Below are 27,154 nucleotides of genomic sequence, written 5' to 3' on the forward strand. Positions count from 1 at the left end.
GCATGAGGCGTGAGATGATTGGGTTAGAGTTAGAAGATTCAAGAATCAGAGCCAGTCAGAGGCAGAGTAGGGCGGGACTTCACAGAATGCGGGTGGTAAAAAAAAAATATCACTGGCGCTTGACAGAAATCAGAGGGGGTAAACCTCAGAAATGTGTGTGTCAGTAATTTTCAGAGTCAGTACTGAAGTCACCACTGTGGAGTTTTAGTCAGTTCAACAGATATCTGGAGCTTGCTAACTCCTCGTCGGTGTAACGTTAACCGTCTGCCGGTGGAAATGATCGAGTTAATTTAAGGTCAGTGTCTCATTTTAAAGTTGCTGTGTCAAGAATCTTGCTCGACTGGTCTCACTAAGACAGTCTCATGTGTTTCCTTCAGCTGCCTTCAGCTAACTTAATGTCAGTTTGCTGGACATCGTCTGTGTCTAAATGATAAGTCTCATTTTGGTGACATTATTTGGGATTTATAGCTTTGTAATAAATCCGAGAGAAGTGTGTTGTTAATCCATTAGCTGCTATTAAACTATTAAATTAATCGCCAACTATTGACGATTATCCTCTTGAGTCATTTTTTTATGGAAAAAAAATGTCAAAATTCTTTGATTTCAGCTTCTCAAATGTGAATATTTTCTGGTTTCTTTAGTCCTCTATGACAGTAAACTGAATATCTTTGTGTTGTGGACTGTTGGTCACCTTTTTCTGACATTTTATGGACCAAACAACTGATTGATTAATCGAGAAAATAATCGACAAATTAATCTATAATGAAATTTATCAGTAGTTGCAGTCCTACAAGTCACAGACTAAATGGTTAAGGGATTAATTGAGAGAAGAATCTTTTTTGCAGCTCTAATACAAAGTTGTGATTTTTAAAATTTTTTTAACTGTCTTCTATGACAGTAAAGTAAATATATTTGGGTTGTAGACTATAGTGGAGAAAACAAGACATTTGAGGGCTCTGGAAAACAATTATCGACATTTTTCACCATTATCTGACATTTTGTGGTCCACACAACTAATTGATTAATCGAGACAATAATCGACAGATTAATTGATACAGAAAATAATCATTATTTGCAGCCCTAATGTCTTGTCATTTTAAAACCACACTTTGCTCAGAATACTTTTTCATACACCACCAAACTGATTTAAATTAGTTTGTGAGATCACAAGTTACAAGTTACAGGCTGGTTTGAAAAAAAACAAATAAACAAACATTATTTTAAAGACAAGCCAAGATAAAGTGGACCAAATGCATTTTCATCTGCATGCATTACTTCATTTTGTCTACTGGTTCAGGTGATGAATGTTCTCGTTTTGTCACAAACTAGTTTAAACCCTAGTAAATGTTGTGGTGATGCCCATTAAAGAAGCATGTCACCCAGTTTAATAGTTTAGACTCCTTTCCTGTGTCCCAGAACAGGTCAGTAAACACTGAAAACATGCACTGCTCTCCTCTTAAGTTTGTCATTTCACTGGGATGAAAAGTCAGATGCTGTTCCTTTTATTATAAATAGACAGCTGAGTTTGTGGAGCCCTGAGTTGCAAAGAAGATTAGATATTAGATTAGAAGTTAGAAGTTTTACTGATTCTAGCATTGCTAAGAGAATCTCAAAAAAAGAATTTGAACAAAAAATTGAGAAAAATAATGGTTACAAATACTGTAAGACCTGTCCTGGGGCATAGATCGCATACATACAAATTCCTAAAGCGACTTTCATTATTCTGTAAATGTTTTACTTCTCTGAACCAAACATATGGAAGAAACCAACTTTCTTCCATATGTTTTTTTGGTTCTGTAAAAAAATACCTGACTGCTAGGAACTGCTTGGTGAAATTGTTGTCAGCTAAATCAAAGCAGCTTCCTCTCTGAAAGTTATGAAGCTAAACTCGTTTGTTAAAGCTTGTGAACAGCCTTTGTCTGCTTCTCACAGCATGGGGTGGCTATCTAGTCCCTACTCAAGCCTCTGAACAATATTATTGTTAAGTATGTTTATGCTACAGTGTCTCTACGCAGCGTTGTTTTTCAAGTGAAGTCTTTGGGAATTTCAGGGAATGATGAAGCAAGCAGAAACAATATGAAAACCTCTTGATGAATTCTCTTTGTCTTTCTCTCTCTCAGTCTCACACGCATGACATCTGCATTCTGTTAAACATTTGAGAGTGCGTGTTTGTGTGATACTGTCCTGCAAGTTAATGACTGCAAGAAAGCTCTAAAACTGCTGTGATGGTGGACATTGGTTGAGTTTACGAGCATTGCAAACAAACACTCACACACACACACACACACACTCACACACACACCCACACTTGGAGTCTACAAAATTAAGGGTTTTCTGGGAATAAATGACTTTAGTGTGTTTCCATGACACAGGTAGTTAGTTAGTCAGAAGCCGGAATGGCCTGAAGACTGAGAGAGAAAGAAAAGCGAGCAAAAGTGTCAAGGTGAAGAAAGAAAAGAGAGGAAGACAAAACAGAAGGAGACTGAAAGAGAGAATAAACTTAGGAAGAAAGTGGAGAGAAGAGAGGAGGAATGGAGTGTGTGCAACCTTTGCTTTTGCCCGTGGCTGTAACTAATGCAAGTCAGATGTTTGTGCATGGATCTGCCTGGCAGTATAAAAGGATAGGTGCATTTATATAGGAAGGAAGGGTCATTTGATTGATAAAGGGTCAAAGCAGTTTACTATACCATCAAAATACAGCGCACTGTCAACTGATTTTGAAACAGGTCAGTTGCAAGTAGTTGTTCTTGTTGTTCAATTTAAGCTATAGTCACAGTAACCTGGTTTTCCCATCTGTGGTTCTGATGCAGATGACAAAACTGGTCTCCGGCACCAGTAACCAAACCCTAACATCTGCTGTATGTGTGTTAGTTAGATGTTATTGCCCGTGTCTCTGACTGTGCCCACATGAGTGTGTTGGGAGTGTGTATGCATGTCTGCATACATCTGGAGGAAGTTGCGGGAAAAGAGATTTGTCTGTGAGTATGTGATAAGTAATAAGGTAATTCAGCTGGTCTTTACTTAGTCGATACTACATTTTGCAAATAAGAAAACCAAAACCAAAACTCTCGTTTTGTCATGTCCATGTGAAACTCAAACTCGGATGAGATGAGCATCTGGAGTCTTTTGTGAGTCATGTTGAAAATAAAGAAAAATCTGAACCATCACAGCTGCTCTGTCTGCTGTGGTTGTCATCCATGATGTCAGATTTACCAGCAGTTACAAAAAGGGTGAGCAATATCCAAAAAAAAAAAAAAAATCTTCTTCTCATTTGACAAACTGTAATGATTTCATCTCATCTGAATGCACAATGTGTGTTTCTTGCAGAGTGTGTGTTGTGTATGTGATGGCAGAGCTCCCGTCAGGACTGCTGGAGGCATGTGTAGTGGTCGGAGCCCCCAGCGATAAGCTTCGAGACGTATACCAGGCATGTAGATGCATACACACACACAGACAAGGAATACCAAGAGAACACTGACAAATAAAATAATCCCACATTGCAGGCACACAAATAGATGTTGGCAGCCTTTATATACCCTGCATGCTCCTGGTGTCAACATAGACTCCACTGGTGGATTAGTATTTCAGTTTTTCTAAGCCAGCTGAATCACTGGTCCTCCTCCAAACATTTACTCTTACCATATGCTGTTAAACACATATGTATCATGATATCTCAGAAGTGCCCATGATTGTTGCTTCTCTGTAAGTAAGTGTTGTAATCACAAAAATGTAAGCTGACTCCCAGCAGTTAGTCTCCACAAAATGAACAGAAGTTGCATGTTAATACCAGGTGTAAAAACCATTCCACATATAATACATGTTCATTAAAATGCTTAATGGTGTACCATGAACAAAGTTAGTAAGATGAGCAATAAATATATGATCAAATTCATGACCATTTACAGTACAACAAGCAGCCTCAGACTAGAAATCTGATGGGATGTTCAGATTCTCTTGAAGCATGTTGGGCAGCCATCCCTCTTAATTTCAGCCTCTTTAACAATGCCACAAACATGGTTTTAAAATGTTCATCATATTGTTGTCTGCCAGGTACAGTTCACAGTGTATATACATATGAAAACCTTCTACCTGGCATTGATTCTTTACTGCTGCATATGCATACACTAGACTTTTATCTGAAGGAAATGATTAAGGATATTAGAATTGTTTTTGTGTTGGTTGTAAATGTGTACAGTCATTACTGCGTTGCCAAAATTATAAACCTCAATATTTCCACACTTTTGTGCAGCTTAATCAGCAGAATAAGTTAACTGAACTTCCCCTGCTGGAAGCTGAGGTACTGCAGGTCCATGCCCCGCCGTTTGTTTCCAAGGAGACCAACTCCAGTCAGGTGATTGGTCCAGCGTTCAGCCGTGTTCAGAGGAGGAGAAGCTTCATCAAGAAGGTATAATAATTTTGTTAGTCATTTGGTTATTGTTTTAAATTTAACAAAATTTTGGAAAGTTCGAGTTCTTGGAAAATGTTTTGTGGGACATGAGGAAGCGCACGTTAGCTACCTTAGCTACGTGCGCAAGCTCCAAAGCACCACCATAACCCCTTAAAGTATTAGGCATTTCAGGCCACATTTAGTAAGTATCTTTGTATATCTTATTCAGAAATAAAACGCTAATTTGTTGTTTTTTATTTGCTTGCAGAAGAAGCGAGATCGTGCTACAGAGGCGTTGCCTAATGGAGAAACAGCCAATCGTGCTGAAGCTTCCTCAGCGACAGAGGACATCAGTGTTCCAAAGGACCTGGACCTCATCGCCTTACCACAGCTCTGTTTCCCTGGTAAAGTGTTTTCTCTGTGACAAACCATACAGTACTGTATATACTGAACTGACTAATACAGTGTGGAAAAACACACATCTGTTTGTTCTGTAAACACACAAGTCTGTTACCTTGAGAAAACCAACATTTTTTTGGGCTGTAAGTGTGTCTCGAGTAACAAGATTTTACTTTTAGTGGATAATGCCATGTTGTGATGGATCACCATCTTGCCAGGATGGCACCAGGCACTGGTGCTGGAATAGAGGGGACAATGAGACTTTGTCCCCCCACTTTCAGGTGTTATGATAAAAAAGTGATATCGTCTAAGCCAGGTTTTACAGTCACAGCAATAATGTCTAAGCCTACTCTAAGATGTTGGACTTTTAAATCCAATCATTATCAGAACACCCAGGACTGTGAGTAGTCTATAATGGCTGCCAGTTCAGACTAGTTTAAATAATTTGATCACCAAATATAACAGTAAGCCCTATATTTTGTCATAGTGCAACAACGAGTTTGGGCAGCACACAGACAGTTTGGTATTTTCCTAACTGTGAAATTTGCTTTGCCTGTCTTTGTGGTATTGTGGTGCCCAGTGGTGCATGCATGATAAACTGGAGGGGAAACGCAAATAGGGAGCACAAAGCAAGTTGTTGGTGTTTTTGTGAAAAATGGGTCTTCGACGTGTCAGAACTACGGCTGTTTCTGGAGCGAAACCACTTTGCTGCCACTTTTTTTTTTTATCATTTTATCAACAAGAGCAAACTAAATACTTGCTGTAAATGTGCTGCAATAACGGAATAATGCTTGAAATATAAATAATTTATTTCAATTAAACATTCTCCAACCAAAATCAGCATATGTTTAAAGCATTATTCTGACAGTATCTGTTGTCCACAGCTGCTTTATACTGTTTGAAAAGCTTCTCCTTCAGTTCATTAAAACCCTGCAGCATCTAAAGGCAGCAGGACTGATATGTTGATAAATCAGCAGCTTCTGAGAAGAGACATGCCAGAGCACAGTGCCGTTATACCCAGCCCAAACTGTGTTTACCGTCATTGAATCAGCTGAAATCAACACCAGGCCTCTGCAGAATAACTACACACACCTCTACACACATCAGACTGGTCGGTTATAACTTAATATTCTACCTTTATGACTTAAATTGCATCGGTCCAATCATGACTTTCACATCATCCGAAGCTGGATGTCCCCCCACCTCAAAACTCACTCCAGTGCCACTGGCACCTGGACAACTACAGTCCCAGATCACAGTCTTGATTTCCAATTGTGCTACGCTGGCTCAGAAGCTATCATCATGGATCACTATCTTTCTAGGCCACAATGTAGATTACACATCAAGTTTTCCCATGGGTATGGAGACTTGCACTGCCTATTTTATTATAAGTCATCTCCATTGATACAGTTTTTAAATTTTCCATATAAACAACACTTGTCAGCCTCTTTTTAAACAAAACTTTAATTATTTTGGGAGGTTTTGATCAGTTATTTGGGATCTCCTTTCATGTTTCTGTGGGCTATGTTTCAAGTCCTGCTTCCGGCGCTATGGGACGATATCATCTTTTATGTCAGAGTAACTAATGAGTTGTTTGCACATTGCCATTTTCATTGGCAGCGATGTCAGCCCCACCCGCCATCACTCTTTCTAAGAACACAGTAGTCTGAAGGTATTAACAGTTTGTTGGCTCTGTGCTTTACGGCATTGGATTGTAAATAAAGCATTGACATTTAGGTTAAAATGTTCCCATGTTTATGATTTCTGAGTATTCACATCGCTGGAGAACTTAGGACAGTTGTACAATTGCATACTTGGTTGTTTGAGGGTTGAAAATACTGTGCATTGACAGTTTAGTATTACATCCATTAAATCTTGGTTTAATTACCTTGAACGACGGACTTGACATGAGGAATCCATATTTTGTGCCTTTTTAGGCACTTTTGTAACATGACTGCAATTAACATGTTGAATATATTTCACAAAAATCTGAGTTTTCTAAACGTAATAAGGGCTGCAACTAACAATTATTTTCATCATTGATTAATCTTATGAATCTTTAATCGATTAATTATTTTTTTCTATAAAATATCAGAAAATAGTGAAAATGGCCCAGAGTCAATGGTAATGTCTTTAAATGTCTTGTTTAGTCTGACCAACAGTCCAAAACCCCAAAGATATTCAGTTAACTATCATGTATGACAAAGAAAAACATTAAATCATCACATTTGAGAAGCTAAAACCAGCAAACGTTTTGCACATTCGCTTAAAAAATGACTAATGACAAATAGTTGCCAATTAATTTCCGATTAATCAATTCATTGTTGCAGTTCTAATTGCAGTTACAACTTAGATGTTGACGTGGACGCTATTTACAAGTTGGATACTAGTAATTACAGAAACTCCCACATGACATGAACGTGACATAACATGATTTGTCCGGTGGCATATCCTGAGATTTGTTGATTTCTGTTGGCCAGGTGGTCTTCAGTTGGCCAATGAGCAGAGAGAAGACAGTTATCACTTCCTGGTTTTTACCGACCTGTTTGGGAACCGGACCCACGGAGTTATTGTGCAATACTACAGGGCTTATCAGGTACAGACACACACACATTCACACATAATGATGAACTCTTGTGGTGTTTTTTTAAATTCAGATAGCTGTTTCTTATTGGCTCTCTGCTCTGTCAGTCCTATCAGGAAGGAGTTGTCCAGAATGGCCACAAGTGGAATTCATCAAAGTCCCGTCTTTATACACCCTTTGCCGTGTGTGTCATCTCCAAGTTCCCGTACTACAATGCCTTGAGAGACTGCTTATCATGGTAATAATTCATTTAAATACACTGAGCTGATGGATAATCTGGCTTTTGTAAAGTGCTGAACCAGACTTTATATCTGTATCTTCTACTCTGTCTCTCACCTCCAATCTCTCAGTCTCCTGGTCCAGTTGCGGCCTGCAAGACAAGCAGACTTTGAGGAGACGATCAAGGAGTTTTCAGCCAAGTTGTCTCTTGTCCCTTTACCACCTCCTGGACAGCTACACGTGGTCAGAAAGCTCTCTGCAGTTCCCTCTTTCTCTGTCCTTGTTTCTCTTCCTATATGCATCTATTTGTGTCTTTGTGTCTAAATTTCTTCTTCTGTGTGACCTTTCCTCTTTTAAGTAATGTATGCATTTGTTTCTGTGTGTTAGTCCTTTAGCCTCCGTCCTCTCCAGGTGGTTCTTCCATCCAGAGAGGATCAGGACAGCCCTGTTATCGACATCGACCTGCATCTACCATTCCTCTGTTTCTCACACGCAACACTGCTCCAGGTAACGCAGAACACTGTTTAGTTGACTCTTGCTGTGGGGAAAAGCTCAGTTCCAGCTAACTCTTTAATCTCCTGCCCTCTTTAGGTGTTGTCCTGCCTCCTCCAAGAACAGAGGCTGGTCTTCTTCTCTGCTGACTGGGCCAGACTCACTCTGGTCGCAGAGAGTCTTCTGTTGTACCTGCAGGTCAGTGTACGAAAAACATCATGTCTTTTAAATAGCAGTAACACAACCTCGTCGCAATAGCAGTGTTTTTTCCCACATATTCTAAAATTCCCTCCAATTTTTCCATATCTATGTTTTCATCCGTTTCAGCCGCTGACCTGGCAGCAGCCTTATGTTCCCGTGCTGGCTAAAGGAATGCTGGACTTCCTCATGGCTCCTACCGCCTTCCTGATGGGCTGCCACATCAGTCATTTTGAAGAAGTTGCTGCAGTGAGTACAAACCATTGCTGCTTTGGGAAATTTTTATTCAGTTAATATCCAAGTTGTTTTTCCTCCTTATACTAGGAGGGAAATATTTTGATAGTGTGGAATATAGTGTGATTATGGATGGAAATTATTGTGTTACAGTAGTCAGAACCAGTGGATTTACTAGATAAATAAATTGTTTCTGCATATCTGCCTTATAATGTTTTGTCTATTTACCAGAGAGAGCAAGACTCTGTGTCATATAATCACTAGATTTACTGCAAGCATATTTTAAAATTAAATGGCCAGTGTGTAATTCAAGTGACCAGCCTTTGCTGTGTTTTCCTAAGAAACAATAAGTATTTATTCTCTACTGTATTCATCTAAAGCCTGACGTAGCAGCAGCAGTAGTAACGTTTTATTCAGTGTCTTACAGAAGCTTAGTTTGCATATTCAGCTACATAACAGTAGCTGTCTGTTCAGTTGACTGAGCCCTGCTCTGTTAGCTCTGTCTTGTGATGAATTGTACCCATTGTACCTACATTATGTTTATATATCTGTGTGTGTGTGTGTGTGTGTGTGTATGTGCAGGAAACGGAGGACCTAATCCTGGTGAATATTGATGATGGCATCATTCAGTCGTCATGCTCTGAAACCCTTGACCTGCCAGCTGTCCCTCTGGCTGCAGCTGAGAGCTTTATGTCAAGGTGATTTTCGATGTTTTTTTTAGTTGAGCGTTACTATAAAATAAAACGATCAAATACACATCTGTCCAGAAACATCCACCCTCAACAAACAACCACTCTACAAGGCAGAATTTATGTTTACCAGAAATTATTTAAAACTGCAGTAGAACCTTCGCTTGGATCAAAAATCGAATCAACCTCCTAAATAGCTAATAAATCAGATTACAAAGGGAACACAGTTTAGATTACTGAATTAAATAAGTCGTTTAAGGCCATACTGGACTACATAACTCTTACATACTTGCTGTGTGTGTGTGTGTGTGTATGTTTAGGGCAGAGAGTCTCCAGCTTCACTATGACTTGGAGCTGTGTCACCTTGGAGCGGGCACTGATGCCAATGTCCTGCGATGTCAGCGCAGAGACTGGCAGAGAAGACTCAACACACAGATACAAAACATCGCCCTGGAGCTAGTGGTCAACACCTTCAGGTAGGGATCTTTTTGTGTGTGTGTGGCCAGTGGTCAGTTGGTATAAGATAATAGTTAGAGACTAAAATAATTTCTCTCTTTCTCTCTTTGTTTTTTCTTTTTATCTGTCCTTGTTTGTCACTCTGTCAGAGGTGTCCAGGACTTTCTAAACCATGAACACAGAGTTTTTAACAGTGAGGAGTTTCTGAGGACCAGGGAGCCAGCAGATCAGCCCTTTTACAAGAAGGTACACCGACACAATATGTAAACATACCGTACACACTTACGCGTACACAAACCCTGACTGTCTCTGCTGCGTGTCTTTCTTTGTTGTTGTCCCCAGGTGTTGGAAACTCATATCTTCCACTCATTCTTGCGAGACAGACTGAACAGGAAACGGGACACCTTCAGCCACATGGAGCAGACCACGCGTAACCATGCACACAGGTATGATGTCATAACTGCAAACTACGTAATATAATAGTAGTTTGCATGTCATGTGTATCATATTAATCAATTCCAAGGCTTCACGTTATATGATAATCCTGGTTCCTCACACTTTGAATGAGGCACACAGGTATGCAAAGGTATCAGAGAGCTATGGCATCCTCTTCCACACTTAAATATTAGTTTGACATTTTGGAAAATGTGCTTATTTGCTTTCTTGCAGAGAGTTAGATGTGAAGATTGCGAACTTTTGAGGTGTTGTTAGGTGGATTTTGTTACCTTTGGGCAGAGCCAGGTTAGCTGTTTCCCCCTGTTTCCAGTCATTGTAGTAAGCTAAGCTAACTGGCTGCTGGTTGTGTTTAATGTAGACATAAGAGTGGTATCTATCTATGTATCTATGTTCTCACCAAGAAAACGGTTACAAATATTCCCGAGAATGTTGAATTATGCCTTTAGTGAGGATTTTCTTTCCCCCAAAGCACTTAAATTTGCTAAACCAGGCAAAACATATTGTCACTTAGTTCTAATATCATTTGATCTGCAAGTGTTTAGAGAGTGAGAAACATACAGTGTGTGAGGTGCTTATCTAAAGGGAAGAAAGTTGTGGATTTTCCATAACTTCCATGACTTGTTTTTTTCTTGTCATTCCAGCAAAGGTAGCAATTAAGGATGATTCAGTGTTTCCTTCACATTTGTTTGCCAGGGTGATGAAAAGTTATAAAAAATAACCATCTGGGTTCATTGTGCAACATGGCCTCCCTAAATGAAAATTAGATTGCTTGTATTGACTTGCACCATGTTTAACCTGCTTTAAACTGCCGTGCCACCCATTGTCAGCACGACCTCAACCTCGACATGTGTCTGCAGGAATCGTGCAATGACTGAGACTCCTCGACGTCCTCCCATGTCTGAACTGTCCAGGAACGGCTACAGCAGCTACACCAGCCCTGATAACAGACTGAGCAAGAGGCTGGGAGCCAGCCTGCCGAACCTGGAGCAACCTGCCAGTGAAACTCTGACTGTCATCAGCTCCAACAGGCCATCCTCTCTCAGGAAAATGACTCCTGATATTGGTCGGTGCCAATAGAGAGATGAGGAGTGGATTTATGAGCAATTATCCAAAAAAAAGTCAACCAAACTTATAATTTCTTTTTTTTTTCCTTTTTCCCAGGGTTGAAGTCTCCTCAGATAGCAGTGAAGGTTTTCCGTCTCCCAGAGTTCCCCCCTCCTTTGGCCTATCATTACGTCCAGAACTATTATTCTGACATGGTTGCTTCCCTGGGGAAGGCTATTAATGCTACACCAACTGATGAATCTGCTCTGCTGGCCAGGTACTGTGAGGAGAGGACAAAGAAAAAAAAAATAAAGGAAGTAGAAATATGTGTTTTTGTACAAGGAAGTTGTTTTTTTAATTTTTTAGCTGACAAAACCCTTTGAAATATTTCACAAGTTTAAAGTCCAGTGTGTAGGAGAACCTATGGTGGCTGCAAAATTGGTTAAAAAAAAAGACGTGAAAGGCCCTATCTAGAGCCAGTGTTTGGTTTGTCTGTTCTGGGCTACTGTAGAAACATGGTGGTGCAACATGGCGGCCTCCATGAAAGAGGACCAGCTCCCAATGTAGATGTAAAGGGCTCATTCTAATGTAACAAAAACACAACTATTCTTATTTTTTTATTTTCATATAATTATACACTAATTAAAACATACTTATGAATATTATATTCAATTTCTGCCAAGTCTGTTCCTCTAGATGCCACTAAATTCTACACACTGCTTCTTTAAGTGGTTTTCATCAAAATGTGCTGATACACTATATTAGTATTTCTGGCATAGTATGATAGTAGAACATTAATAGAGTTGTCTGTGTGTCTTGCTCAGACTAATTTTAACAGTTTCTGCGCCCTGAATTGTAGACAGTGAATCCAACATTTAAACATCTTTATCAGAAGTAAAGAAGTAAAATGCTTTAAATACATTAAACTCCCTTGGAGGAGTTTCTAATTGCAATGTGGTTTTGTTTGCTTTAGCTTCTGTTCAAAGTGCAAATAAGTTACTACACATTTGAGGCAACATTGTAGAAAATAGTTTCCTCTGAGACTGCTGCTTTTCTGTCAGATGTCCTGCTGAGTCATTATTTTACTGACAAAAATACAAATTTAGGAAAAACGGTTGTTGCCCCTGAGTCGTGACATTTAAAAAAACATTTTCATACAGATGAATCTGCTCTTCTGGCCAGGTGCTGTGAGGAGAGGACAGAGAAAAAAAAAAAAGGAAGTAGAAATATGTGTTTTTGTACAAGGGAGTTGTTTTTTAATTTTTACGCTGACAAAACCTTTTGAAATATTTCACAAGTTTAAAGGTCCAGAGTGTAGGAGAACCTATGGTGGCTGCAAAATTGGCAAAAAAAAACAAATGTGAAAGGCCCTATCTAGAGCCAGTGTTTGGTTTGTCTGTTCTGGGCTACTGTAGAAACATGGGGGTGGGTTAGGGTTACTTGCATAAGTAAATACCAAATAATTTTGAGGTTTATTTCACAATTGCACCAAGCCATGTATGAAAAAATTAGAATAACTTAATTTTCTGGCGTTGATCATACAGTATACCTAGACCAAACACTGTAATCAAATATAAATTAAGTTCCACATAGCGTATGTGCATTTCAAGTAAACCAAATGACTGAACTTATCCGTTCCATCCGTCTCTCTGTCCAGGTATCACTACCTGCGTGGTTTGGTAAACACTGTGTCCAACAAACGTCTGGATGCACTGGAGGACTTCCAGAGTCTTTATAAGACCGACTCAGATATTTTTCCATCCCAGATGGTTAAGTCGCTGGTGGACTCACTGCTGGAAGTTGAGCGGTTACAGGTTCGTTCAGGCCATTATGAATGAGGACGCTGTGTTGTTCTCTGCTATTGAACTGTGATATGAAGTTGTAAATTCTGTTACCTGGATTAATTTAAGTTAAAGCCACAGATATACGTGTATTTGTCAGGTTTTCTTTAAGTAAACATATTCTTTTTCCTTTTCCACAACTAGAATTTTCCTCTACATTACCATGATATTACATATATGATATCATATTAATGTCATCTGACAAACAGGTTTAGTTGACTCAATAATCAATGCAATGCAGCAATGGACTCTCCTTATCAATAACCTTGGGTTAATGGTCATCACTGACTCAATAAAAAATTAACAAGCTAACCATAATCCATTATTCGCTTTGTTAAGTAAACAACACTCTCCTGCTCCAGTTTCTCAAATGTGTGGATTTGCTGCTTTTTTCAGGTTTATACGTGATTGTAAATTAAAATTACAGAGTGTTGGTCAAACAAAACAAGTGATCTGGAGACTTCACCTTCACCTTCTCCCTTAATCGTCGATATCTCTCACAGGCGGACAAACGTCCAGAACTCAAACGGCTCATCAGTCGGGTCAAGAGGGACCAGGAGCGAGAACGTGCACGAAGCGTCAACGGACACGAGGAAGGTGCTGTGAAACGCTTCCAGCTGCCCAAAAAATACATGCAGCTCGAGGAGTTTGTGAAATGTGTTCAGGAGTCCGGCATCGTGAAAGACCAGGGAGCCATTCATAGACTTTTTGATGCTCTAACTGTAGGTAAGTAGTTTATTAAAATGTGTGTGTGGTGTGAATACTTTACCAGTGAGATATTATACAGTTTAGGGACTCAGATTTGAACAAAAGTTCATGGTCCCGGAAAGTTTGTAATTAGGAAAACTCCATATTATTTAGAAGCACATTCATCAGTGCTTAGTTCATTTTTCTCAAAGACTCCAAGTCACTGGATTTTCCCTGCGTCACACACACACTCATACACACAAATATCCTGCTATACACCACCTCCTCCCTTTTTCCTGGCAAACATTCATTCCTCAGGTTAATTATTAACTCACCCCTTCTTGAAGAAACAGAGTTTCTTTTGCAGGATTGTTGGATGTTGGAGGTGGAAACAGGGTTCCAGTAGTCATTAGTGGGTCTTTAGCTGGTGGCTGATGCTAATTTCGAGTTACATTTAATCGTTACATAATTTGCTGTTAATGTCTTTGGTCTATCCATTCTTTGAGGTTTGCTTAAACTATGAGCATTTGATTTACATTTAGACATTGAGTTGATGTTCTCACTCCAGCCAGTGTGAAAGCAGCAGTGAGTTGATTACATTCCTGTGAAGGCTAATCGATCATATCAGCAAGAAGGCAGGAGAAGATATTTGAGTCCTAAAAGCTATCGAGAGAATAACCAGAAATATTTTTGTTTAACTTTTAAGATAAGCCTGTGCAGGAAGGGACAGGTTGGAGGAAATATGATAAATTGAAGAAATGGGACCTGAGGTACTTTTTCAAAAGCTGATTTTTTTTTATTTTTTTTTAGCCAGCAGTGTGAGTCAGATATCTTTCTTCAGGAAGGAAGGCACTTATCTTGACCACATCATGTTATTGGAAAGAAGTTTTCATGAACCGCTGAGTAAGGCGAGCAAACAGTTTTCCTTTCATTTTCTGACCTGCAATGGAGAAAGTGATGTTCAGGATGTTGGACTACTGGTTTCAATCAACTAAAGCTTGATTAAAGCTGGTTTATACAGTTAAAACTACAGTAGTAACTCTTCTCTTGTGGAATATGATTCTGTATTTCTTTGTGGTAAAGAGTAAGACAGAGGTGAACATTGCGTGAAATCATTGTACTTCTGTGTTTTGTAAAGTGAAACTGATTTTTCCAGCGCCCTTTGCGTGTTTAATTTCTTATCGTTAATTATTTCCTGTTGAAACAGGATGTTGCTCTACGTCATTGGGGTGGATCATTTGAAATTGGAGTGACTGGACAGTTAATAGATTAGAGAGGGCTGTGTCTGTATGAGATGTTGGCTGTGTGTACTGTAGTCATTGTTGTTATACAGTAGAGACGACAACCCTCAGCAGTTCACTCTGCAGGCGTGCTGGCAGATTAAACTGGTTGGAATGGAGAAAGACTTGGTCTGGTCAGATGTTTGAATATGTGTGTATGTGTGTGTGTGTGAGAGAGAGAGATGGATAAATTCCAGATAAATGATAATTATTATTATTACTATTAATTTGCAAAATCAGCTTCATGAGTCATCTGGCTCCGCTGACTCGGAACAATACAGGACACCCACAAATTATCCTAACTTTGAAAGTATGTGTCTGTTTGTTGCAGGTCATCAGAAGCAGGTTGGTCCAGAGTTGTTTAGAGTGTTTTACACCATCTGGAAGGAGACTGAGGCCGAAGCACAAGAGGTAACATGCAGCATAATGGCCCAAATCTACTATATATTATATACTATATACTGGTCATTAGATTTGCAGATATGTTCACATATATGATAGATGAGTTTAAATGGAAAATCAACATCTGTGTTTGTCAGCTGATCATAATTAAAAAAATAGAGGTCTGTTTTATCTTTAGTTACAGCTATTACTGCTGTAAATAAATTAGTCGGTTAATAGATTAGTAAGAAAATTAATAGGCAACTATACGACTATTAATAGGCACCAAATGTGTTGATTCCAGTACGATTGATTTGCCGTGTGTCTTTGTCATATATCATAAAGAACTGAGCTGAATTTTGGATGTACGGCTGCAACTAACGATTATTTTCATTATCAATTGATCTGACAATTATTTTCTTGTTTCATCAATTGATTGTTTTGTATGTAATTCTAAAAATTTTAGGTGTGTTTGCCTGCATCTGTGTTGGAGCACATTGAGCCAAGCGAGTGCGTCTTTAAGCTGTCCTCCTCGGTCAAGACGAACCGCGGTGTGGGGAAGATCGCCATGACTCAGCGGCGGCTTTTCCTGCTCACTGACGGACGACCGGGATACATAGAGGTGGCGCAGTACAGAGATTTAGAGGTGAGTAGGGTTATGTGTAGGTTCGTGAGTATTATTAATCTATGTAGTACACAGGTCAAAGTATGTTGACCCTGTTATAGTGATCTACATCCTATCTTCGTCTCCTTCCCTGTAGGAGGTGAAGGTGTCCTCAGCTCCCTTCTTGCTTCTGAGAATCTCCAGCCTGAAGTTACGTGTTCGGGGAAGGAAAGAGGCATTTGAGGCCAATCTGAAAACTGAGGCTGAACTCTGGAACCTGATGGTCAAAGAGATGTGGGCAGGACGCATCATGGCTGACCAGCACAAGGTAAAACTGTAACTGAAGTGTGCGTTTCAAGTAATTAAACCATGTGGGAGAAGAGGGGAATTGCAAATGAGAGGAATACATGCATGAATGCATCGCATAGTAAGATCATCTGGGGAGTTATCATGTTCCTTTATTACTCATACTTCATCAGTGTGTGTGTGTGTGTGCTGACAGTCATTGTGAACTTGTGTGACCTTTGTGGGTGTGGTTGAAATTCCATGAGTTGTGCATGAACATAAATACACACACATGAACAAAGACGGAGGGTTTGCTTTGTGAAACCGGATGATGTAACTGTAACATGTCCGTCTCTCACTTCACTTCTTTTTGGCTCTGTTTTTTTCTGTCTTTTTTAAATTTCCTGTACCCTCTCAGTTCTCTTTATTTGCGGTCTCTACAGTAAAGCCAGTACATTATGAATTATGTCCATTTACAGCCAGCTTGCTAACAAGGTGGATATGTAGCAATATTGTCAAATAATCTAACAGCATTGCACTGAGATTTAATTTGATGTGGCTATTGAACATAAGTAAACTGGGTGTGCTGTCCTAGCCCTTTTTAATTCATTTTCACCAAGATTTAAAGAAAATAATCATATTATTATCTCTCCTTATCTGTCTTTACACTCTATGTTGAGTGTAGCACTGCTCCTTTCTGTTAGACCCCCAGAAAATGTAGCATGTATTAGTAGACTTACTTTTCAATTACTTTATTGAATATGTGTGTAATATTTGAATCACTTCTTTCTTTAAAGGAATAAATGTGTGTTGGGCTGTCTTTTATTGGGGAGCAGTAACTTCACAGTCTACAAACACTTTGTCATTGTGTTACGTGCAGACTTCAGGAAAAATGAGCCCAGCCAAGAAATATTCAGGAACATAACCCCCCTTGTAAAACCACAATGTGTCATTTTTACAGTTTCGTTTTTGTACAAATTAAACAAACAAGATTAAACGTGTTAAATAGCAAGCTTTAGAGATGCTGGTAGGTGGGTTTTGTTAACTTTTGTCAACTAAGCTTGCTGTTTTCCCCGTTTCCAGTCTTAATGCTAAGCTAAGCTAAGCTAACCATCTCCTGGTGGTAGCTTCATATTTAGCGTACAGACATGAGGCATCAATCTTTTCATCTAATTCTCACCTGTCCCAAAATGTTGAAGAACTTTTTTTTAGATACCTCTCTCAATATTTTATCTTTTAAACTTTATTTTCATGCATTTTTTAAGAGTTATTTTTACAATAAAGAGAAGACCGGAAATTAGGGGAGAAAGAGAAGGGGAATGACATGGGACCAGGACTAAGGGACCCAATATTTTAACTTTTTAATACGTTCTACTCTTTATGTTTTTATGCCTTTTTTCATAGCACAAGTCATAAACATCAACTTTTAATTTTAAATGTTATTTTAAATGTTGTAAATGCGTCTCTCTCTCTCTCCAGGACCCGCAGTACATGCAGCAGGCTCTGACTAACGCCTTGTTAATGGACGCAGTAGTGGGCAGCCTTCAGAGCAGTAAGGCCATTTATGCTGCTTCGAAGCTGGCTCACTTTGACCGCATCAAGATGGAAGGTAGACGATCACGGAGATGATAATCATAATTGTTGCAGCTTTTGTCCGGTTTGCTTTACTTTTGCCACCTAGTGTCCAATAAGCTCACACTGGTTGTCAACATGGAAGGCAACATAAATTCACTTTGCTTTGGCTGAGTTTGATTGTTAATACAGCTGACACACAGAAAACACATTTTACATAGATTGTGGAAGGGGTGATGGACTTGTTATTGGTTGCTTTTTATATACCAAAGACACTGAATTAAGTGTGGCTTGAGATCATTTGGAAACTTTAATGACTCATCAGAGGCTGTGTGAAAAATTTTATTGCAATGTGGTGGTTTTCAGTTCGTGCTTGCACATGCCCCATCTGGGAAAGATTATTTACTTCTCTTCAATGGTGGCTTGTGTGTCTCTAGTGCCGATGATGGTCCCCAAGACGACTGCAGAGACGCTGAAGCACAAAATTAACCCTTCACTGGAACTGGCTGCACCTCAAGCTGTGGATGTACTTCTATACACACCAGGTACAAACGCACCCAGTCCTGTAACCAAGCAACCTCCTCTGCGTTCTTATTAAAACTGGGATGACAAGTGTCAAGTTGCTCTCTCTCTGATTGGTCAGTGTGAGAGTCTATGATTTGATTGGCTGTTTGAAGCAGGAAGGCAGTTTCACAATCAGGAGTTTCAACTATGACACCAACACACGCTGTTGCTGACATATACTATCAGTGACACACACACACACAGTTGACCTTTGCTTCGTCATCACTGGCTCAAATGTAGAGAGCAGGAACTCAGAAAATATTGTGAGGGAAGCCTGTCCTCAAGTGCGTTGTAACAAAAGAGTCATAAATATATACAGCTTAGCCTGCCCAGTGGGAGCTGTGAAACCACGTGAAAGCACATAATAAGTTAGAGACACACATTTCAAATCAGGCAATCACGAACATCAACATCAAGTATGCTGCAGTCCCTCTCTGGGTGTATCAATGACAAATACAGTAAATATGTGCACATGTTCTGAGCTGTAATTCCAAGGTTTTCTTTGGACTAACCAGCCAAGTTGTCTTACCTCCAGAAATAAGAGTGGTATCAATCTTGAAGGGAAGATGACCCTCACACTAAGCTCCAAATGTTTTATTATGATATAACAGACGCTTCAATCAGTGGTATCAATCTTTTTATCTAACTCTCAGCATGAAAGCAAATAAGCGCATCACAGAAACAAAACAAACATTCCCAAAATGTTGAACTCTTCTTTTAAGGGGCTAGAATCTGAACTCATAGTACCTTTTTTAAAATTACTGACTTGAAAAACAATTTACAAAAGTAAAGACACAGGGAAAAAAACAGGTTAGGGAATAAATGTAGTTTGTAACTTACATTCCTTCCCCCAAGTTTTGTCATAGTCTGATCAGTAATGAAATGATAAATATCATGAAACGGCACATTAAAAGAGCAAAGAGTGTGCGAGTAGTCAAAGTGAGTTAATTTAGAGAGTCAAAGGATCTTGAATTGTAAACCACACAATAATTTAACTGTAACTAGCTTTACAGATGGCTGACTAAGTACAAGAAATTCCCAAATGACTACATAGAGAAAATAACGCCCATACGGGGGAAGAAGAGGGTCACTGGATGGTTTGTGTATGTAAATGATGTCACTCATCACCAGATCTGAACACAATCCAACACCTGCGGGAGATTTCAAACCAAACCGTCAAACCAAAACCATCATCAAAACACCAAACGGGAGAATATGTTTTGGATGAAAACGCGTTCATCGTCCCTCCAGTAGAGAAACAGAAACTTGTAGAATCTCTTCAAAGGAGCACATAAGCTGTTCTGGCGGCTTGTGTTGACCCCAAAACTTTATTAAGACACATAATCTGTCACTCGTTAAGAAATCCCCCGTCGTCATATTTGACCTTGAAACACAAAAGTTGTTTACTGTTGTTTATGGTCCCTTTGATTAGACAGACTGGCACGTTATGTGGCAGGAAGACTGATCCGGAACAGCTTGAAAAGAAAACTACAAAGCCGTGCCCTTCAGTGGACAGACCATCTGGGGCCACTTAGATGCCCGGCTGGTGGCAGACTGACGTCCAGCACTTACACACATGCACGCTCACACTCAGTGATGCATTCATATACAAACACAGTTCTTCTGTAGCAGTCGGCTCTTTGGGATTTCTGCTGGTGAAAAGAACAAATCTGGCTATTCAGATCCTCCCTCACTGCCTCTATCTCTCTCTCTTTCTCCCTCTGGTTTGAATATAGGTCACTGAATTGAATTCCTGGAACACGGCCAGCTCACTCCCACTTCTCCTCACCACTCCCTTCTCTCTTTCTCTCTCTCTCTCTCTCTTTCTCTCACTCCCTCTACTTCTTTCAGTTTCTACGTCCAGTTCCCCCCTGCTCTCCCCTTCCCTCTCATGTCTCACTGTCCCTCTCTCTCTCTCATGTCCCATGAAATACAGGATGTTTCTTTTTTTTTTCCACCAGCACTGCTAAAAGCGGCAAATAACGTCACAGGAAATATGACCGTTATATGAAGCCTGGGTGGAGTCAGTTTTGAACATGAGGTGTTTGAAATTTGAAAAGTTTTTCATTACTGAACAGAGGTCTGTTCTCGCTGCCTTCATGTATTCAAATCATTATGAAGGTTGTTATGAAAGTGATTTTAAAATTCACTCCTTGTGTAATGTTTGTAAACAGTATAAAACACATTTAATAGTAATTCACCGGCTAAGTTTCAGTTGATATATCTTCTTGGCCTCCTGAAAGAGTAAACACTGGCAGGGTCACAACTATGTGATAAGATATTTGGAAGTAACTGATAAATACTGTGTGTGTGTTTCAGGTCAGTTATGGGTGTCTGTGAGCGGGGGGAAGGTGATGGTGTTTGATGCCTCCAGCTGGTCCCTCACACACACCTGTCATGTGGGGAATGCAAGACTGGTAAAAAAAACAAACACACACGCTGCACAAAGATACACCCATATAACTCACAAATGCAAAGAGATGCAGGGGACACAAAAAGACAACAAATATGTATATATATTTATATATATATAAGACATAAAAGTTGGGATTCAATGCCTTGTAAGATTCTTGTTTTCTTATTTTTTTTGATTAAATGTTTCCTCATTTGACCTGAATCATAACTAAGAACAGGAGCACAAGGATGAGGTCATCAATTAAACACAGACAAACTAACAGATAAAGCTCATTATACAGGGATTTACGTGGAGAAAATTTCCTAAGAAGAATACCATTCCAGCCAATATTTTTTACTCTTTACTGTCTTTTTATATTCGAAGGATGTTAAATCATCCTCTCCATGGAGCAAAGGGATGTTGTCTAGGAAAAGGTCCATTTTTACTTGCTGACATCAAGATCTTCAGGAAGTAGATATCTGAAATACAAAAGAGAGAAATGAGACATAAATACTAACTCCCATTAGCCTTGACAGTAAAGGTCTCACGTTCTCACAAAAAGGTTTTGTATATGGACAATACCAAGATATGTGGGCATGGTCTGCCATCACTGATCCACACTCAGTAATAAAAAAAACCCCACAATCTCTTCATGTCAGGAAATTGGTAGTAAAGAGCTAATTTTACTGGACTTAGAGCCACACCTCCTCAGGTATTTCCATTTTATTTCAATTTTTAGACTAATTTAGACAAATTTCCTGGACAGGCCAGTTAAAACCATCTAAAATTTGATCTATTTGAGAACTTTTGCTTATTATTTTGAATGAAAAAGAGGTTTTGCTGAAAAATACGCTCGTAAAAAGTAATAATAGTTCATGCTGTACAAACTCTGCAAAAATTGCTGTAGTGAACTTGCTATTTTCATGTAAGCTCACTGCCAATCCCACAGTCATTCTTGCTTCACTAAATGAAAACACTCGGCCAGATGTTTGACTGCTTCTCATCACTGGGCAGAATCAGCAGATAAACAGCACATGCATGCCACCGACATCAGACACAGATAAAACTGTTTTCCTCAGGGTTTATTTTTTGCTCTCACTGCTTCACCTCAATCAACATCAGTATTATGTTCAGACTAGCCGGTGCATGTTTTAGAACTATACAATGGGTTTTTGAATAGTTTTCATCCCACCTTAAACCAAAACATTTTCTCTACAAACTTTTGACGCCTCTCGGGTCAAAATGTAAACAAGTGAAAAGTTGAAGCTGCTTGAGGAGAATGTTCTGAGTTAATGAGGTTAGGGACGAGTGCAAGGTTTTAAGGCACTTGTTAGGACTGTGCTAATTCACTGACCTCTACTCAATGCATGCAGGTCACAGTCACATGAAATATGTTAGCGTATCTGTGAGTGTGTGTGTGTGTGAGAGAGAGAGAGATAGTGATAGCGGGAGGAACTGCATGTTTTCTCTTGTCTCACACCATAATATTTGCACAAAGTTCACTACCAGGCCATGTATTAAACATTTGTGCCGTGCTCTGACAATTTTAAATCTGCTTTCTTTTTTTGTGGCTGAGCAGCTTTATTGACAACAGTTGCAACCAAATGCATTTTCTCCACATAGTTATGTTGGTTGAGTTTGACTGTGTAAAAACAGATTTTAATATTACATGTATCTATGTTGACAGGACTTTGTGAGTGTAGCTGAGTACAATAGTTTATCAGAACAGTTTTGCCACCTTGTGGAGAAGTTTGGGTGGTGCACACTGAATTTCCTTCTACACTAAACTGTCAGCATTTTCTGTTTGGCCCACTATACAAACCTTAATCTACTTTATATATATCTGCTATACTTTCCTGTTAGGAAAAGACCTTCTGTACAATCAATCAATCCGCCGATTATTATCTCAATTAATTCTAAGGACAACAATGGAAATATGTTTTTAGCTTTATTGTATTTTTATTGACTTGACAGTTTAACTGTATGTCAGAACTGTTTGACTGCAATCTTGTATTTACCTTTATTGTTGTCAAATAGATCTATCTATCTATAATCAAGTATCCCAAAAAAGTGACAAGGACGGTGGACAAGAGAGTTTTACGCACTGCACCTGAAGAAGAGACATGCTAAAAGATTTGAGAGAAGTTTTCCCAAAATATTACAGTTTCCTAATGCCCAGGGTCCTAAAATGTCCAAAAAAGCTGTCCAGAACCCAAAAATATTATGTTTACTATCATGAAAGACAAAGATAAGCAGCAAATTGTCACAACTGGTATCAGCAAATGTTTGGCGTTTTTGCCGGAAAAATAACAAATAGCAATTAGTTGATTATCAACATAGTTGCAGATTAATTTTCAGCTGAATTTAATAATCTGCAGAGATAAATCCAACTGTATGAAGCCCTGTGCATATAAGTAGAGATTAGATTCATTGCATCAGCTAATAATTTACCTCGTCTTAAAGGAAATTAGTGTCCCTAATGTTAAAGTTATTAAGTATGTAGGCTACACGTAAGGCCTTACATCTCTGTGGTCCCTGTTTTAAGAGAACAAAGGAATTCCTATTATTCTTTTCAAAATTTAGCCCTTAACTTTTCTAAATTTGGTCTTAAAATGTATCTTTCCTTTAAGCGTGATGTCTAACTGTCCATCTCTTTCTGTTCTTACAGAACTGTATGCTGGGAGTTGACAAAGACCAAGTCTGGATGGGCTCTGAGGACTCCGTTATCTACATCATCAGCATGGTGGCCATGGTCTGTAACAGACAGCTGACTGAACACAGGGCAGAGGTCACCGGACTTGCAGTTGACACAGACAAATACAGGTAACACACTCACACACACAGACCTGCATACAATCACTGACAGGTAAAACAGTCAATCAGCTGCCACAAAAATGCATCATGTCCTATCAGAAACCCTTTGGCTCCGTTTAAATGCACCTGACGACTGACCGTTCTTCTGTATATATTTTTCCCACATTCATTTTTATAGTTTATATATTGCATAAAAAGATACTGTATATGGCTGGCAGGTATTAAACTTGTACATTAGGACACCTCAAGCATATTTGTGGTCAACAATTTAATCACAGTTCAAAATCACTGTGCAAACAATGTTAAACTGCAGGTAACTATAGCAACAATATATGATATAAACACAATAAAGCACTCCAAAGGGTCCTGATATAGAGAATAATAGACTTGGCAGAGGAAATGCCTTTGCATTGTCTGTTTTCTTACATCATTTATCATCATACATCAATTAATTCATTGTTCATGCTGCAACTAATGATTATTTTCATTATTTGATTTGCCACTTTTTGGTTAACCAATTAATTGTATCATGTACTATATATAAAATATCAGAAAACAGTCAAAAAATTAAATTTCCCAGAACCCAAGCTGACATTTTCAAATTGTTTGCTTTGTATTAACAGGTCTAAACCCAAAAATACTCAATTACCAATGACATAAAACTGAGAAAGCTGTAAATCCTCACATCTGAGAGGATGACACCAGCAATTGTTTGCCTTTTTTGTTTGATAAATGTTTTAAACAATTAATTCATTTTCAAAATTGTAGTCAAATAATCATGTAGATAAACAAATAGACCATTCAAACATAACTACTGCTTTCACACCAGTAGGACTCACTAAAATAAAAATATACAGTATGTAACTGAAAGCAAACTATTTCAGTCAGGAGGAGGGTTCAAATATAAATCAGACACTTACTGGCGCATTTTGCTCTTTCAGTCAGAAGGTGGCGTACTCATGCAGTGCAGAGGGAAGCGTCATGGTGTGGGAAGTCTCGACACTGCAGGTCAGTTTCACAACAACATTGTGTTGTGAAATGTTGTTGTGAAATGTTGTTGTGAAATGTTGTTGTGATGGTGTAAACTATGTTTTTATTGGTTTTCTTTTTCAATAGATCATTTTCTCTTTAAGTACTATGTAAAACAGCTGCTATATACTGACATAACTATTAGAAATGCATTAGAACTGATTTGTTTTGGTTCATTCAAGGACTGAACATTTAATTTAACCTTTTCCTCTTATTATATTCGTGATTTATTTCTCATTACTGTCACTTCTGTATCAAACCACTCAGGTGAAGAGACACTTCCGCCTTTCTTGTGACCGTCTGCAGTCTGTCTACAGCTGCAGCGCAACGCTCTGGTGCTGTAAGTTTCACACCCTCACTCACTGGAGCATTAAAGTGGGAAATTAATAGTTAATAGTTGAAGATAGAAACCGAACAACCTCACTCTCACTCTCTCCAGGCTCGAGGGACAGCATAATGGAGGTATGGAGGAACGGTTCACTGAAACATCGTCTGAATCTGCCAGAGCAACAGAAAGGATCCACGGCTACGTTTAGCTCTATACTGCTGTTACCTGAGGTAGCACACACAGACACACTCACACACAGTTTGCTGCATTTTTATGTATAAGCACATGTCACTTATTCTTTTTTTGTGACCCTTTTTCTTGGGACAGAGGGAGGAGCTGTGGAGTGTGTGTCTAGACTCAGGAGAAGTGTGTATTTGGCATACTAAGGACACCATGAAACCGTTCCAGCGTGTGGTGTTACAAGACTGCACCGGCTGTTACTGCATGATTAAAGTGAAAAATCAGGTACACATAACCTTTAAAATCACCTACAAATGGATTATAATTCTGGCAAAGACATGAAATATATTATCTGTCCCTTTTTAAACCCTCTGTTATCTCTCTAGGTGTGGGTTGGCGGTGTAGCCCGCAGTTCTACCAAAGGGAAGATTTACATATTGGACACAGAGCGCCATCAGGTGTTGAAAGAGCTTCACGGCCACAACGACAAGGTGATGGCGCTCTGCTCTGCTGAGGATCGGTACGTCCTTAGCGGCGCTGCCAAACACGACGGAAAGATCGCCATCTGGAAGGTGGAGTAGGGATGTTTACTAGCCGGGAAAGGACACATTTTCTTAATGCCATCGCTTTGTTAAAACTACTCTGAGACCGCTTGTTTAAAAACGGAGGGAAGATCCGTGTTTGGACACTGGAGCAAAGGGAGGGGGTGATCAAAATAGCAACCTCGACCTGCCTCTGCATCTCAAGAGATATGAAGGAATCACATGGCAGTCATGTGAAGCAACAAGTTAAATGATTGTTTACATAAAGTGTCACCAACTGAGCAGCTCCTCTCGCCTGCTATGAAGTGGTGGCTTGCAGTATGAAATACTAACATGTTTTTCGGGAATATGAAGGACAAATAAAGACTGATATCAGAAAAGTGGATCCAAGTTCTGCAGGATATTTTTCCAATCCAAAGTGCTTCACTTTACTGAAGGTATATATTATATTTTTATTAATATAACACCCTTTTTTACCTTAAGTTTAAATAGACTAGTATTATGTGGGAAGCTTTTGTAACTGAGCCTCGCCTCTGACTGTTTTTGAGGTGAATTCGAGATAAAACAAAAACGTCAGTGATCACATACTTCACCCTCCCTGTAGGAAAACCCAAACAAATCTTTATTCTCATGGGAGTTATGCTTTAATGGATCATCTACAGTGGAGAGTGACGGGAGAGATGATGAAAGACAAGACAAAGTTGGGAGCTGGACTCGTGACATAACGCTGACATGTGATATATACAGTAAAGTGTGATGTGTTTCAGAGTGTCTCAAGAAAAACAAGGTTAGTTCGGCAGAAACGCAAATCTATCAGCGATTAAAACCCCACAATACTTCACTCTTGTTGTATTTCTTACCTAAATACTTACCTCATTGTTAGATAAAGTTTCATTTTCCTCTATTTATTTCCCCACAAGAGAATATTTATCTGTGTTACTTGGCAGTTAGTTTTAACAATTGTCAGTTTTATACACAAACTGACAGAAGATATTAAGTAAAGAAAATGAACCAAGTCATGATTTATGGCTAAAGTAATTTCTTCTACATATTCTACATAGCTATTTAAGATTTTAAATGTTATTACAGTAGTGTTAGATGCATCACTTTGTGTTGTATCAAAGGGAGAAACTATGTGAAACAGGAGAACACCAAGTTTTCTCATTTTCTCTTTTTCAGTCTTCCATGACCATCATTTAGTCTCCAACAAATTCAGGGACTCTTGAAAAATGAGAGTAAAGAAGTTGGAATACATTTGTTTTTAACAAAGCCTCAGATTCAACATAGCTTTCATTAATGTATTTATGAACTGTAAATAGCAGCTGAACATGAACATTTACAGCAGGCTACCAGTCAAAAGTTTTGGACACAGTTTCTTATTCAAGTGGAAGGGAAGGTGTGTCCAGACCTTTGACAGGTACTGTATATCACTTTTGTAAACAACACTGATGACTGTGCAACAATTATTGATGTGTTTTATGTTTCAATGAGTAT

At 39.0% G+C, this 27,154-nt stretch overlaps 1 protein-coding gene across 3 annotated transcripts; it reads left to right on the forward strand.

Annotated features, from left to right (window-relative positions):
• Positions 1–107: 107 nt before the first annotated feature.
• dennd3a (DENN/MADD domain containing 3a) lies at positions 108–26,501 on the forward strand. 3 transcript variants are annotated; one of them, XM_042436150.1, is made up of 31 exons: positions 108–295; positions 2,872–3,230; positions 3,328–3,427; positions 4,250–4,405; positions 4,656–4,791; positions 7,267–7,382; positions 7,478–7,608; positions 7,721–7,832; positions 7,977–8,096; positions 8,181–8,279; positions 8,409–8,528; positions 9,096–9,211; positions 9,523–9,678; positions 9,808–9,904; positions 10,001–10,104; positions 10,972–11,177; positions 11,276–11,435; positions 12,816–12,972; positions 13,503–13,725; positions 15,298–15,377; positions 15,814–15,993; positions 16,109–16,279; positions 17,716–17,845; positions 18,246–18,353; positions 20,692–20,789; positions 23,436–23,590; positions 24,523–24,589; positions 24,878–24,950; positions 25,050–25,168; positions 25,266–25,403; positions 25,505–26,501. In XM_042436150.1, exons 3-31 carry the CDS (start codon positions 3,347–3,349, stop codon positions 25,697–25,699), a joined length of 3,804 nt encoding a protein of 1,267 aa, XP_042292084.1. In that variant the 5' UTR covers positions 108–295; positions 2,872–3,230; positions 3,328–3,346; the 3' UTR covers positions 25,700–26,501. The 3 variants fall into 3 exon arrangements, with proteins under 3 accessions (XP_042292084.1, XP_042292085.1, XP_042292083.1); XM_042436151.1 differs by having other exon boundaries at positions 2,876–3,230; XM_042436149.1 differs by lacking the exon at positions 2,872–3,230.
• Positions 26,502–27,154: the final 653 nt, after the last annotated feature.

This window comes from Thunnus maccoyii, chromosome 15, assembly GCF_910596095.1.
Source record: "Thunnus maccoyii chromosome 15, fThuMac1.1, whole genome shotgun sequence".
Taxonomy (NCBI): domain Eukaryota; kingdom Metazoa; phylum Chordata; class Actinopteri; order Scombriformes; family Scombridae; genus Thunnus; species Thunnus maccoyii.